The 13,507-nt window shown below is 42.9% G+C and overlaps 2 protein-coding genes across 3 annotated transcripts in view; one reads left to right on the forward strand and one right to left on the reverse strand.

Annotated features, from left to right (window-relative positions):
- Opn3 (opsin 3) overlaps positions 1-6,497 on the forward strand; it is a 33,484-nt gene extending 26,987 nt beyond the window's left edge. Inside the window, exons 2-4 of the mRNA XM_028865537.1 lie at positions 1,533-1,852; positions 3,387-3,638; positions 5,763-6,497. Coding sequence (XP_028721370.1) covers positions 1,533-1,852; positions 3,387-3,638; positions 5,763-6,029 — 839 coding nt within the window. The 3' untranslated portion in view covers positions 6,030-6,497. The remainder of the gene's footprint in view (positions 1-1,532; positions 1,853-3,386; positions 3,639-5,762) is intronic.
- Positions 6,498-8,784: 2,287 nt separating this feature from the next.
- Positions 8,785-13,507, reverse strand: part of Kmo (kynurenine 3-monooxygenase) — a 43,080-nt gene continuing 38,357 nt past the window's right edge. For both annotated transcript variants that reach the window (XM_028865538.2, XM_037211203.1), the window contains 4 exons: positions 13,305-13,387; positions 11,065-11,166; positions 10,919-10,978; positions 8,785-9,237 (listed from right to left, as the gene is read on the reverse strand). In XM_028865538.2, coding sequence (XP_028721371.1) covers positions 9,058-9,237; positions 10,919-10,978; positions 11,065-11,166; positions 13,305-13,387 — 425 coding nt within the window. In that variant the 3' untranslated portion in view covers positions 8,785-9,057. The remainder of the gene's footprint in view (positions 9,238-10,918; positions 10,979-11,064; positions 11,167-13,304; positions 13,388-13,507) is intronic.

Consider the following 13,507-nt stretch of genomic DNA (forward strand, 5'->3'; position numbering starts at 1 on the left):
GCACCGTGATTGACATGTAGGGAGGCAGTAGATGGTCAGTAACAGAATGAATGAGTTACCCATGAAAATAATTGTGGGCCTGTACCCACTCACTCTGCCAGCGTGCTGCCTTGTCCCTAAAAACTCACTTATTCATCTCTAAGATACGTTGAGACTTAGAGTTTACAACAGTGGGATTCTCTGTACTAAGTTTCCTTGTCTGTGGAGAATGAAACAATACACAATGCAAACTAATGGCAAATTAAAGGTCAGAATTTAGCATTTGAAGTTAACTATAAAATTAAATGCCATTATATTTGATAATACTATTTGTAAGCTCTATGGAGTCACCTGTATTTTGAACATCAACTTGTTAGGCATTAACTAGGTTTCTAGATGTCTTTCTTGGAAAATAAAGGGTATATCATTTATGCTGTAAATTTTAACAGACTAAAATTATAAAATTAGATTTCTGAAACAGCACATCTAATTTGCCCCCAGAATTCCTTGCTGTAATTTGAATTGAGGTCTTCCACTTGCTTTTGATCACTGCTCTCTAGGGTTATTTCCTCATTTTGTATTCGAGAACCCAGGCTTCTTTTGGTCAGTAGATAGTAAACATTCAGTTATTTATTCAGTAATTCTTACTAATGCCATAAATGTCAGACACAGAGCAATGCTGCCCTCTACCCTATGTACACGAAGCACATGTTTCAAACAAATATTAACTGTGTTGCCCGATTCCTGTGCCAGGTGTCTCTTGATTCCCCACTTTCCTAACAACAGAATCACAAAATTTTATGATGTGAACAGATCTTCAGTTTTATGAAAACAAAAATCCAGGGCTTACAGAGATTGTCTTCATCTCTGGCAGCCATGCAGAAAGGCAGAGTGAGAGGGCTGGGGCCGGTCCCCTGAACTCTTAACAGGCTCCACACACCTTCACCCTGCTTCTGGGAAGACCAGTCTCCTTTTCCTTCCCTCTGGGAGCTGCCTCCCTGGGGCAGCCCGGGGCTAGCCAGTCCCCTAGCCAGGCGAACTCTCCTCCAGGTCTGCTCATAGGCTGCGGCATTTCCTTTGATGTAACTGTGGCAAAACACTTGGTGAAACATTTGGGAAGGAAGAAGGGCTATTGGGGGGTGTGGAAGGTGTGGCGAGAAAGAGCAACTCCTGTCCAGGCCGGTCCGCTGTCACGTGTCACCACGGCAGGCCCTGAAGCAGGGAGAAGAGGTGAATGCTGGCGCCACCTATTTTGCTCAACTCTTGCTCTTTGGCAGAATTGTGTGCAGAAGCTGCATCATTTGGTGCAGGGCTGACTTTAGGGACTTTGTCCTACAGTCTACACGCCATTTCTATTCTACATTTTCTTTTATAGGTAAATATGTTTCCAGTTGATTTTTCCTGGGGAGCCTGGTTTGTTATCACTCCGGATCTCTTGCCGTTTCTCGGGCATCCCATTGGCCCCAGATTCTCTGTCTAGTGTTTCTGATGGGACATGAGGTTTTCCTGTGATTTCTCCCTGCTCCACACTTTTTTTCTTTCTCTTCTTGCAGGGTTTGTTTCCATTACCACCCTCACTGTGCTGGCCTATGAACGTTACATCCGTGTGGTGCATTCCAGAGTGATCAATTTTTCCTGGGCCTGGAGGGCCATTACCTATATCTGGCTCTACTCCTTGGCATGGGCAGGAGCGCCTCTCCTGGGCTGGAACAGGTACATTCTAGACGTCCATGGACTGGGATGTACAGTGGACTGGAAATCCAAGAATGCCAACGACTCCTCCTTTGTGCTCTTCTTGTTTCTTGGCTGCCTGGTGGTGCCCATGGGCATCATAGCCCATTGCTACGGTCATATTCTGTATTCTGTTCGAATGGTGAGTTGAAAGCTGCAGATGTTCCTCTCCAAACCATGCCTACATCCATTATTTGATGTGAAAAGAATCAAACTCTCCCTATATAATCAGTTACTTACTTACCCAAGGTTGAAAGACTTAACATTTGGTAGAACTTTGTAGTGTGAATCAATCCCCGATCAGATCAGTGGGGGATGGCATTTGCTCTCTGTACACCACCCTGTAAACCCAGAAGAAACGAGCAAAATGCAGATAGACAATACCAACCTTACATTAGGCAGCACCCTCCAAAGTGAAGGATTCTGAGGGGGAAAGTTACAATGTCCATAGTTATATTCATTTCAGGATCACATCAACCTACTTACCAGAGACTGGTAGAGCTGTAAAGGACCGGAACACACACCAGCAGGCTTCCTGTGGGAACCAGGCAGGAAGAGGCTGCAGTGCCTGTTGCAGGAGGCACAGCAGGAGGGCAGCGTTGACTTCAGCCGTGTGCCATCTCCTAACTGCTGTGTGTCCGCTAGGGTTTTATACATATGTGACTGATCAGTGACTGTTGGGGGGAAGTTACAAGCAGAGCAGATCAGAGGGAAGGACTGAAGACAGGAAGGAACTAAGAATGAGACTTGGCTTGAGCTTATCACCTTAGCAGAGAACTCCATGCGGATCATTTGTCTGCATCTCAAGCTGTAGGCTTCTCTCTGTAGCGTGTCTGGCATGGCATGAGTCTGTTCTCTGGCTGGAGAATTTATAAATCAGTGCTCTGGATAAAACGGTTTCCTCAATCATGAAGAGATTGTTTCCATCTGACCACAAGCCTTCCAGGCTGTGTTTTAGGGACTTGAAGAGCTAGATAAAACAATGTATTTTTATCCTTATGAAGTAAGTTAGAAAAGCATTAAGAAACCATTGAAGGGAGCTTGTGAGATGGCTCAGTTGGTAAAGCAATTGCTGTTCAAGTGTGAGGACCTGATTCTGAATCCCCAGAATCTCTGTAAAGCCAGGTAGAGTGCAGTGATGTGTGTCTGTAACACCAGCGATCCTAGAGCAAGATGAGAGGCAGAGGCAGGAGAGTCTCTAGACTCTCTCGCAGGTCAGAGAAACCCAGTGTCATCTCAGGCAAGGTGGAAGATGGGGACCTACACTGGGGTTATCCTTTGAGCTCCACACATGTGCTGTGGGATGCATGTGCCCATCCACATTCCCTCCCCGCATCTCTCTCTCTCATCTGTCTGTCTGTCTCTGCCTCTCTCTTTGTCTCTGTCTGTCTTTCTCTCTCTCTGTCTCTCTGTCTCTGTCTCTCACACACACACACATACACTGTAAAATATCCTCAGAAGCTATATAACTCAACCACAGTAGGTTTTAGTTGAGGGAACTGAAGCCCCAAGGGATAAAGGCTAGGCCCAGCTTCAGGTCAGAGGTCAGTCAGTCTCCTGTGGTCTTGTGCATGTCGTTTTCCATGAAGGCAGGACAAACGATGGTGGCTGCTTATCTGTTTAAAAAGAAAAGGGATCCTTTTTTTTTAGTTCCGTCCTTTCTTTACTTCCTGCAGCTACGCTGTGTTGAAGATCTTCAGACAATTCAAGTGATCAAGATTTTAAAATATGAAAAGAAAGTGGCCAAAATGTGCTTTTCCATGGTCTTTGTCTTTCTCACCTGCTGGATGCCTTATATTGTGACCCGTTTCTTGGTGGTTAATGGTTATGGACACCTGGTCACTCCAACAGTGTCTATCGTTTCTTATCTCTTTGCTAAATCGAGCACTGTGTACAATCCAGTTATCTATATCTTCATGATCAGAAAGGTAAGCTCTGGAATTGACTGACTTTCACCCCAGGGAATAAATAGAAATAGATGTTATGTGGTGTGACAACTTAGAACAGTGTCCAGGATAAAACAAAACAAAAACCCCAAGTTAAGAATTTTGTATAAGTGTGCTGGGGAGATGGCTCAGAGGTTAAGAGTGCCTGCTACTCTTCCAGTGGTTTAAAATTGGAGTCCTAGCATCCATGTCAGGTGCTTCACAACTGCCTATGACTTTGGCTCTAGGGGACCCAGCATCCTCTTCTAGCTTCTGCAGGTATCAACATACATGTATTTACACACACACACACACACACACACACACACACAAATAAATAATGAAAGATCTTTTAAGAAAGAAATAAAAAAGCAGATTCAAGAAGAAATGTAGAATATTTCCAAAGGCGAAAAGCAGGCCCAAGATCTACTGCTATATGTACAGTATTTGTTAGGTAATATTAATTAATATTTAGTTTACCAGAAAATAGTTTGGATATACTACTAGTAATAGTTATGACTCAAATAATAACTAAAAATTACTATACTATGAAGGTTCTACCCATTATCTTTAAAACCTCCACAAACTAGACACTAACTCTATCCCATACTTTATTTATGGATTATGAAATGAAAGACCACTGGCACAGTAGACAAAATTTAAATGCTTTCACCAAAAGTCATTTGTTGGTGCCTTTCTCTTAGCTGATGAATTATGAATCAAGGCTTCTAAACTTGAGTTTGAATTCACCAGCTCTGAAAGTATAGTTTTAAAGTGTCTATTCTGATTCACAATGAGTGAGTTTCTGCTACTCTACATTTCTGATGAGCTCCCCACTGGTCCTGATAGTTCCTATTTTTAGTAACACACTTTAAACAATAATCCTATATAATATAACAAACTGGCAGAAACAAATAAGGCAGTGGTTCTTCCCATAAGGAGCTGGATGTGAGGAGACATGTCCTGGCTTACAGACTTTACTCAACTCTGACAGCAATGTATCTCGAGCACTGAACTTGACTTGTAAAATGATGGCTTGCTAAATACATAACCGAATGTGTATTCTAAAAGATTGATGTAAGCTAAATGTGCCCTGCATATAGTTGGTGGGGACACTAAAGAACACAGAAGTCAATGTGTCTCTTTATTAATGTTTTCAGACCTGGGAAAGCTCCTGCAGTAAACAGAAAGGGTAATAAGTTGATTTCGAATCGGTATGCTCTGTTGGCCATGGGAGACTTAATACTTGGCAAACAGCTCAGAATTTCAGCATGCTGACAAAGAAGCAATGTTTAGTGTGAGGCCAGAGACTGCAGATAGTGCATTTACTCATGTCAGGGTGTTTTCAGTGGATGTCCCCTGCACATTGTGATGGTCCTCAATTTGATCCTTGGCCACTCAGGCTCTTGCAGAAGGGGGAGAGCAGAGGGGAAACCCAAGAGGGTCTCAGAAACATGGAAGAACCCCTTGTCTGCTGTGAGTAGTGTCTTGAGATCTCAGCCCAGTGGCTGTCACTCAAGGGCTGCACACCGAGTATTTAATGACTGAATTCCTTAAACCCAGAGGTAAAACTGCCCTCCAAGACGGTTTACATACATTGAAACCATGGAGACCACAAAGGATTAGAATATTTTTTTTAATCTGGTTAGTAAGAATTATAGTAAATAGAAGACCTAAAAGTCAATGGGGGACCTTGGTAGATCTGAGCATTACTGTATAACTCCATCCCATGCCATCTAATGAAGAAAGTGGGTGGGTGGGGCTGGGGAGATGGCAAGCGTGAGGACCTGAGTTCAATCTTCAGCACATACATAAAAAGCCGGGTGTGGCGGTGTGTGTTTGTAGTCCAGCACTGAGAAGATTATATGGGTCACTGGGATTCACTGGCTAGCAAGCCTGGCCTAAGAGGCAAGCCTCAGGTCCATGTCTCAAAAGACAAAGTATGTGCCACCTGAGATTGGCCTTGGCCTCAACATGCACAGACACCCCTCCACCACCCCCCCCTACACACACACAGAGGAGGGAGAGATAGATTAAAATCTCAACCAGTTGTCTTGAATTGTACTTCGGATTAAAGGCCAGGTATTCACTCAGTAATTGGCTTTATTGCTCCATTTTCCCCTGCAGTTTCGGAGATCCCTGCTACAGCTCCTGTGCTGCCGACTGCTGAGATGCCAGCGGCCTGCTAAAAACCTCCCAGCGGCGGCGGAGAGCGAAATGCAGATCAGGCCCATCGTGATGTCACAGAAAGATGGGGACAGGCCAAAGAAGAAAGTGACCTTCAACTCCTCCTCCATCATTTTCATCATCACCAGTGATGAGTCCCCGTCCATGGACGACAGTGACCGAAGCAATGCATCCAAGGCCAATGTCATCCAAGTCCGTCCTTTGTAAGACTGGAAGACGCGTCTTGTATCTGTCACACAACGTCTACTCTCAGGACGGCCCTGGAGTCCCCATTCGGTATAGTAACCGCAGAACCTCGTGGCCGACCCGGAAATCCGAATTACCCATAGGCTGTCTGTGTTCCAGAAGCGACTGAGCAAGACAAATTATTTTCATTCAATGGGTGCTTTATCACACGAGAAACTCCTGGTGGCACAAAGTGAGCGTTTGGCACCATCGTCTACCATGCCAGGATGTAACCTTCGAATGACCATATTTGCCAAAGCACATTATACATTCTGTTTCTCAAACCTAGTTCACTGTATAAATGACTGTCTCATACACGTGTGTGCAATGGCCGGGACAGCTGGGGTATGTTATGGCCTTGGGTCCTATTCTGTGTCATGCTGTGTGTTTGACCAATTCAGTTTATTAAGGAGGTAATAAATCAATCCCTACTTTTCTCTGAAAACCAAAGGCTGTTGTCATGTGTGTAGTGTGACCGACAAGGCAGTCAGATTAAGAAAGCAAGTTCCAGAAGGTACTGTAAGAAGCATCATAGAAAAACAGAGACTCGTGTTGATCATGTCGATGGTTTGATGATACCACAGTGGAGAATGTGCATAGAAAAAAGGGTGGTAAAGACAGAGTGATACCTCCATCAAGTCATTTCAGAAATAGGTTTGACAAAGTCTCCTTTCCTTTTAATAATTTCCCACTATTTTGTCAAAACCCCTGCTGAGGAGTTCCCAGTAAACCAAGTTACATTCAGAGAGGGATGAAAATAAACATTTTAGTGTGTTGATACCATGCACTATTATTTAAATTTTGGCACATTTATTTATTTATTGTATATGTGTGTGTGCATGTACACACTCACATCATATTGTGCACGTGGAACTCAGAGGACAACTTGTGGGAAACAGTTCTCTCCTTCCACCATGTGCGTCCCAGGGATCGAACTAAGGTCACCAGGCTTGGCAGCAAGCGCCTTTTCTCACTCGGCCTTCTCACCAGCTCCATACAATGTGTTTTGAAATTTTCATTGCTTATCAGGAGGATCCCGGGTATCGGATGGGCCACGTTAGTGAGGAGAGCATCTTCCCACGTGTCGTTGTTCATACCTGGAGGAGAACAGCACACCCTGCCCCCAAATATGCTCCATTTTGTGGGGTTGCCTTGAGTGGAAAGTCACTGAGAAGAGACAATAGAAGAGAAGCCTCCCCCGACTTGCCCAGGTGACTCAAGGCTTGCTGTCCCAGGGGTTCCAATCCCGCTCCTTTGTCCTATCATGTCCCTCTAGCTTTACTTTTTGGTGAAGATGACGTAAATCAGGGCTTTCTACAGAAGCTTACTTTCTTTTTTAAATGTTTTTTTTTTAATGTACTAGATTTTTATTTAAGCTGTTTCCTCACGACATTGTGTATCACACAGATTCCTCCCTTTTATATATGTTTTTAACTTAAAATAAAATTACATCATTTCCTCCCTTCTCTTTCCTCCCTCTAATCCCTTCCATGCATCTCCTTGCTACTTCTAGAAATTATGGTCTCTAAAGATTTTTTTAATTATGGGGGGCAGTCTGTGTGTGGTTATGTGCACATGGGTACAGGAGCCAGAGGAAGCCAGAGGCATGAAATTAGGGGCAGTTGCAAGCTGCCTGACATGGGTGCTGAGAACAGAACTAGAAGCCTCTGCAAGAGTAGAATATACACTAACAGCTGAGCCATCTCTCCAGCCCCTAAGCCAGCTCATTTTCTGGGCGTCTCCCATGTACATGTGAAATACACATGCTTCTCAACTTCAGTTTGCTCCCTTTTGACAATGTTATAGTAACTGCAGCCAACAAACTTAAGAAATAAAAGGAACAATTGTACTGTTGGTTTATTTTTGCAGTTCTAGGGAATCTAACCCAGAGCCCTGGTCACGCTAGGTAAGCTCTCTACCACAGAGCTATGTCCCCTTTCTGAAAACAATACTTTTCTTTCCCTACACACCAAGCCTCGATTATTAGGACTCAAGGATGTCTTTGACAATATGAAAAATGCAAAGGGTTTTATCTTTATTACCTCAGTCTTTATTACCTATGAAACTAGTATTGTAGGCTGGGCGGTGGTGGCACACGCCTTTAATCCCAGCACTCGGGAGGCAGGGCCAGGCTGCCTGAGTTTGTGAGATCCAGGATAGGCACCAAAACTACACAGAGAAACCTTGTCTCAAAAAAAAAAAATCTAGTACTGTAGCTTTCAAAATTAACCATGTTTGAAAAGAATTTCCAAGTGTACCAGTCAGCCCACTGAAGAAAGAACCAAAGAGTCTCCACACTGCACTTTGAAGATGATGTCAACTGTCACAGTGTGATGTTCAAGGCATCACTTCTGTGTGTCTGAAATGGAATGAACTATGTCTCCATGCTTCTGCAAGACAGCCTTCCCATCTCCTTTTCACTCTTGGATATATTTCATTTACTAATAACAACCCTTTCTTATTCTTCACTTAATATACCATTAATAGGCCTTTCTTCAAAAGGTAATAATTCTGGTACCTGGAGACTGGGAAACAAATTCATCCTGGAACTCTTTGGAACATCCTGCCTTTCATTCACACCCAATTCTAACAAGTGCTCTGAACCTGTGGTTAGGCAAACCTCATCGACTGCTACAAAGAGGAAGAAGTATACCAGGCAGGCTGTGGTTTTCAGTCCGGAATGTTGTTGCTCCTATAATGTCCCATATAAGAAAACTTGTTTTTGAGAAGTGAAAGAGACCTTGGTTATTGCAATTTTAATTTAAATTGACCCGGCCCAAGCATGCAAAGGGATGGAAACACCACAAGAACAGCAACGGCATCTCCTCTTGTTCGGCTGACAAACACACAGAATTTCTACATGGAACTTGGTTATATGCTAACAATTATTTTCCAGTAGTGAATTAAATGTGCCAATGGAAACATGCATCTGGTCCTTGATTTTGGAGAGCAGTCAAGCATCTGCTACCCGGAACTTTGATGCTTTGGTTGGTGAAATGGGGAATTTTTCCTAGTGACTCCATGGAACTTGCCAGAAGACACCTATGCTCCTATTCCAGTATCCCGTGGTTCCAGTCCATGGCAGCCTTCTCAAGAATCCCAGAGGTCTCGGGGGCATGTGCTGCACAAGTAGGTAGGCACTGCCAATGGCTATCAGGGATCCAAGGCCGAAGAGTCCTTTGTTTATCACCTGCAAGGATGGCAAACATCCAAAACCGTTTAGCCAGAGGTTGAATCTTGAGATAAACTTCCTTCCTACATAACAGATAAGTGTGCAACTCTCCCCCTATATATCACAGACAAGTGCACAGGTGTCTTCCTACATCCCAGACAAGTGTGCAATTCTCCCCCTATATCACAGACAAGTACACAGGAGTCTTCTACATCACAGATGAGTGTGCAATTCTCTCTATATATCACAGACAAGTACATGGGAGTTTTCTACATCACAAATGAGTGTGCAATTCTCTCTATATATCACAGACAAGTGCACAGGAGTCTTCCTACATCACAGATGAGTGTGCAAATCTCTCTCTATCACAGACAAGTGCACAGGAGTCTTCTACATCACAGACAAGTGTGCAGCTCTCTGTTGCTTTTAACTTGAAGCAGCAATGTGATTGCTTGACCTCTGTTCTGTCTCCGCCCTTGTTTCAGTGCACTCCGCCTGCTTAGCTTTTCTCCTTTGCATGTTTTTATCACTGAGGTCAGGGACACTATTTTATTGGGTGTATAGGCATGTGTGTTGTGTGTACACAGGTAGGGGTGCACTTTTGTGTACACATGGTAGAGGCCAGAGATCAATGTCAGGTGGTTTCCCCCTTCTCTCTCTCCACTTTATTGTTTTGAGACAGAGTCTCTCACTGAACTTGGAACTCACTGTTTTGGCAATCAAGCCCCTGGAATCTACCCCGACCCTCACCCTTGAACAGAGTTACAAACAGGGTCTCATCATAGGCTCTCATGACTGTGAAAAAAGAATTTTACCCACAGAACAAATCTTCCCAGCCCCTATTTTATTCATCTTTATGGAGGCAGAGCTTACAGGTAGATCTTCATTCTTTCCAACCCATTCTCTACACAGCAAAGTCACTGACCTAAAATCCTAGCCTGGGTGTTTAAGCCTTCTTAGGTCTCACAGCTTTCCATAGACCGGTTTTCTTCCTGTTTGAGCAGGATACTGAAAGCCCTCCTTACCTCTCCAGCTTCCAGCTGGCCACTCTTCACCCTGGGCCTCCTGGCTAGTGCATCTTCAGCCTTCATTACCTAGCCTACACTCATATTCTCCTTGCAGTAGTTCATGAGGCATTTCCCCGCCATATTTGCCCACCTTTCCTATTAGTTCCTGAGCCACAGGTAGGATTGGCACTACATCTTGTCCACTAAAGTATCTGGCTCAGTATATATGCACCCAATAAACTATCCACAAATGAAGTTATAAAATTCCCAAAGTAGTCAGGAATCTGAATTGCATTTAATGGCACCCCTGGGTCAGCTTCTCAAAATGAACGCATCACTACATTCCACTGGATAGTATGTTATAAGTGACACAGTTCTGTGTGATTTTACAAGTTAAACCCACAAAGATACCACATAATGCAAAAGTCAAGAGTGACTCACAATGCTAATACAAAATAAAAAGCTGAGAAATATCAGCCTCATTTTCCTCTTCAAATTTCTCTTTGCTTTTTTTTTTCCTTCACCATGCAGAGTGTGTGCTCTGTACTCTGTAGACTCAGGGCAGGTTTTACTTGGAAGACAAGCATAATGTCTCTGTCCTGTCCCATCTGTATTTCCTTGAAATAAATATGAGCATGAAACTACATGACACTTCAACACATCACAGTTTGCAATGGTCAAATTCTTCCAACCTTTTGTTGCCAATGCCAGCGCAGCACCGCCTCGTGGTATCTTATTCTGGTGAAGGCGACCTGCAGGGAGATTTAAAAGCATGTAGTGCATTCTTTAATAGCTACACAGAGAGAAAACGAGGCAAAGTCTTTAATACAATCCTTACCATGGTATAGAGAGGGATAAAGGTAGATGGCATAATAGCATGAAGAAGTTTATTCAGGAGTCTTTGAAGCAGGAACCACCTAGAGTTGACATGTGCTCGCATCTGCAATGACAGGAGTTTTAAAAAGAGTACCTTAAAGGAAGCAGCTCTCTTTCCTGACTACAGTTTTCTACTAGTCTTCATTCACAGTTGTCCCAACAATGGATGCTAACACAAGAGTCAAATAGAATCCCATTTCCATAATAGTCATCCCCAAGTGCCCTTAAGAAATTTCAGGAGTACAAGACATTGCCTTGAAAACATACAAAATCTAGTCTTTTCCCCAGAAGACAATTTCAATATAAAAAATTCTGTTTCAGCGAAAGATATATTTAACCAGAATTTTGAATGACCTGTAAGTTCAAAGGTTTGATTGATTACTGTTGCCCTGTGTTATATTAAACTGGCTTTTAGTGTGTGTGTGTATGTGTGTGTGTGTGTGTGTGTGTGTGTGTGTGTGTTGAATGTGTGTGGTATATGTGCACAGGTATGCACACTTCTATGTGCACATGCATGCAGAGACCAGAAAGGAGTCCTGATTGTTGTAGAATATTATTTCAAGATGTGGTATATTTGTTTATACTGTGGAACATTTGCTTTAATGATGGAAAGATGAGTTGCATTCTTTTATGTTGCATTTGTTTAACTTTGTGAAGCTGTGCTACTGTGCCTGTCTAAAACACCTGATGGTCTAATAACAAGCTGAACAGCCAACAGTGAGGTAGGATAAAGGATAGGCGGGGCTGGCAGGCTGAGAGAATATATGGAGGGAGAAATATGGGAGGAGGAGGGGAAGGAGCATGGAGGAGAAGGAGAGGAGGGTGTAACAGGCCAGCCACACAGCCACATAGCCAGCTACAGAGTAACAGTGGAAGTAAGATATACAGAAGTAAGAAAAGGAAAAAGCCCAGAGGCACAAGGTAGACGGGATAATTTAAAGTTAAGAAAAGCTAGCAAGAAACAAGCCAAGCTAAGGCTGGGAAGTCATAAGTAAGAATAAGCCTCCATGTGTGATTCATTTGGGAGCTGGGTGGTGGGCACTCCCAAAAGAGCAAAATCAACCAACACCTGCTCTGTCACTCTCCTCCTTATTCCATCGAGGTAGAGTCTGTCATTGAACTTGGAATTATTCTGATAGCAAGCAAGGCTCTCACTACTCTGGAGCTCCAAGGGCATGGCCACTCCAGCTTTTTACATGCATCCTGGGGATTAGAACTCAGACCCTCAGGCTTGAGCAACAAGTGTCCTCACCCAGAGTCATCTCCCAGCCCATGACCTACTTTTGGAGTCAGGCAATGTATATCAACAAAGTCTTCCATTATCTTCTAGAACTCAATTGTGTATTGTTAAAACTATGCTCAAGTTGAAGCCAACATTATTTTTGTCTTCAAGAGAAGTGGGAATGGTCACTATTTCCCTTGTTTGTTGTGTAAACTTTTCCATTCCCCTATTTTAAAGCAATAATAACAATCATTTGTCATGAGACTTTGACATGACTGGCTTAAAATGGAGTGTAAGTCTTAATAGTACTCATTTTTCTGATCAAGAATTTCTTTGGTATTATATACTGTTTTTATTCCATGGTATTCTAAATACTCAGAATATTCTGTTAAGAAAAAGTCATTCAGGCCTTTAATCCCAGCATTCAGGAGGCTGGGGCAGGTGGATCTCTGAGTTCAAGGCCCCTCTGGTCTACAGAGTTCTAGGACAGCCAGGGCTATTACACAGAGAAACCCTTTCTCAAGAAAGAAAGAAGGAAGGGAAGAAAGAAAGAAAAAGAAAAAGAAAAGCCATTCAATATTTCTAAGATTTCACAATTATTTTAATGTATCTCAAATTCATATTTTGAGAATAGAATATGGCTACCCACTAAATGTCTGAAATTTGGACCTGTGAAATTTTAGATGTTTTGCTATCTCTGCTCTTTTCAAAGTGCTTCTGAAATCAGGTAGAAATGATGAGTCTTTGTCATTGGCTACATCGTAGCAATCCACCTATTTTAAGAAATGTTGTGTGTGTTGGGTGTGTATGTGTACATGTGCATACTTGCATGTGTCTACTGTGTGTGTACATGTGTGCTTTTGTCCACACATATTCTTATGCAGCATGTATGAGACAGGGCTGGAGCAAAGGAAAAGAAAAAGCCTTCTTTCTAATCTATTGATGAACTGTCTCGTGGAATGGAGCCAAACTTTTCTCACCTCTATGTAATTGTACATAGACAGGTCTGAAATTGCATGGTCATCTGGAATCCTAAATCTTGAGAATTCAGGAAGGCACACACCTAGAAATCAAAATTAAATAAAACATATATGTGTTTAAAATAATATACAGAAAATATGTGGGAGAGATGGCTCAGTGGTTAAGTGCATTGGCTGCTCTTTCAAAGGACCTGAGCTCTGTT

Source organism: Peromyscus leucopus, chromosome 15 (assembly GCF_004664715.2).
Source record: "Peromyscus leucopus breed LL Stock chromosome 15, UCI_PerLeu_2.1, whole genome shotgun sequence".
Taxonomy (NCBI): domain Eukaryota; kingdom Metazoa; phylum Chordata; class Mammalia; order Rodentia; family Cricetidae; genus Peromyscus; species Peromyscus leucopus.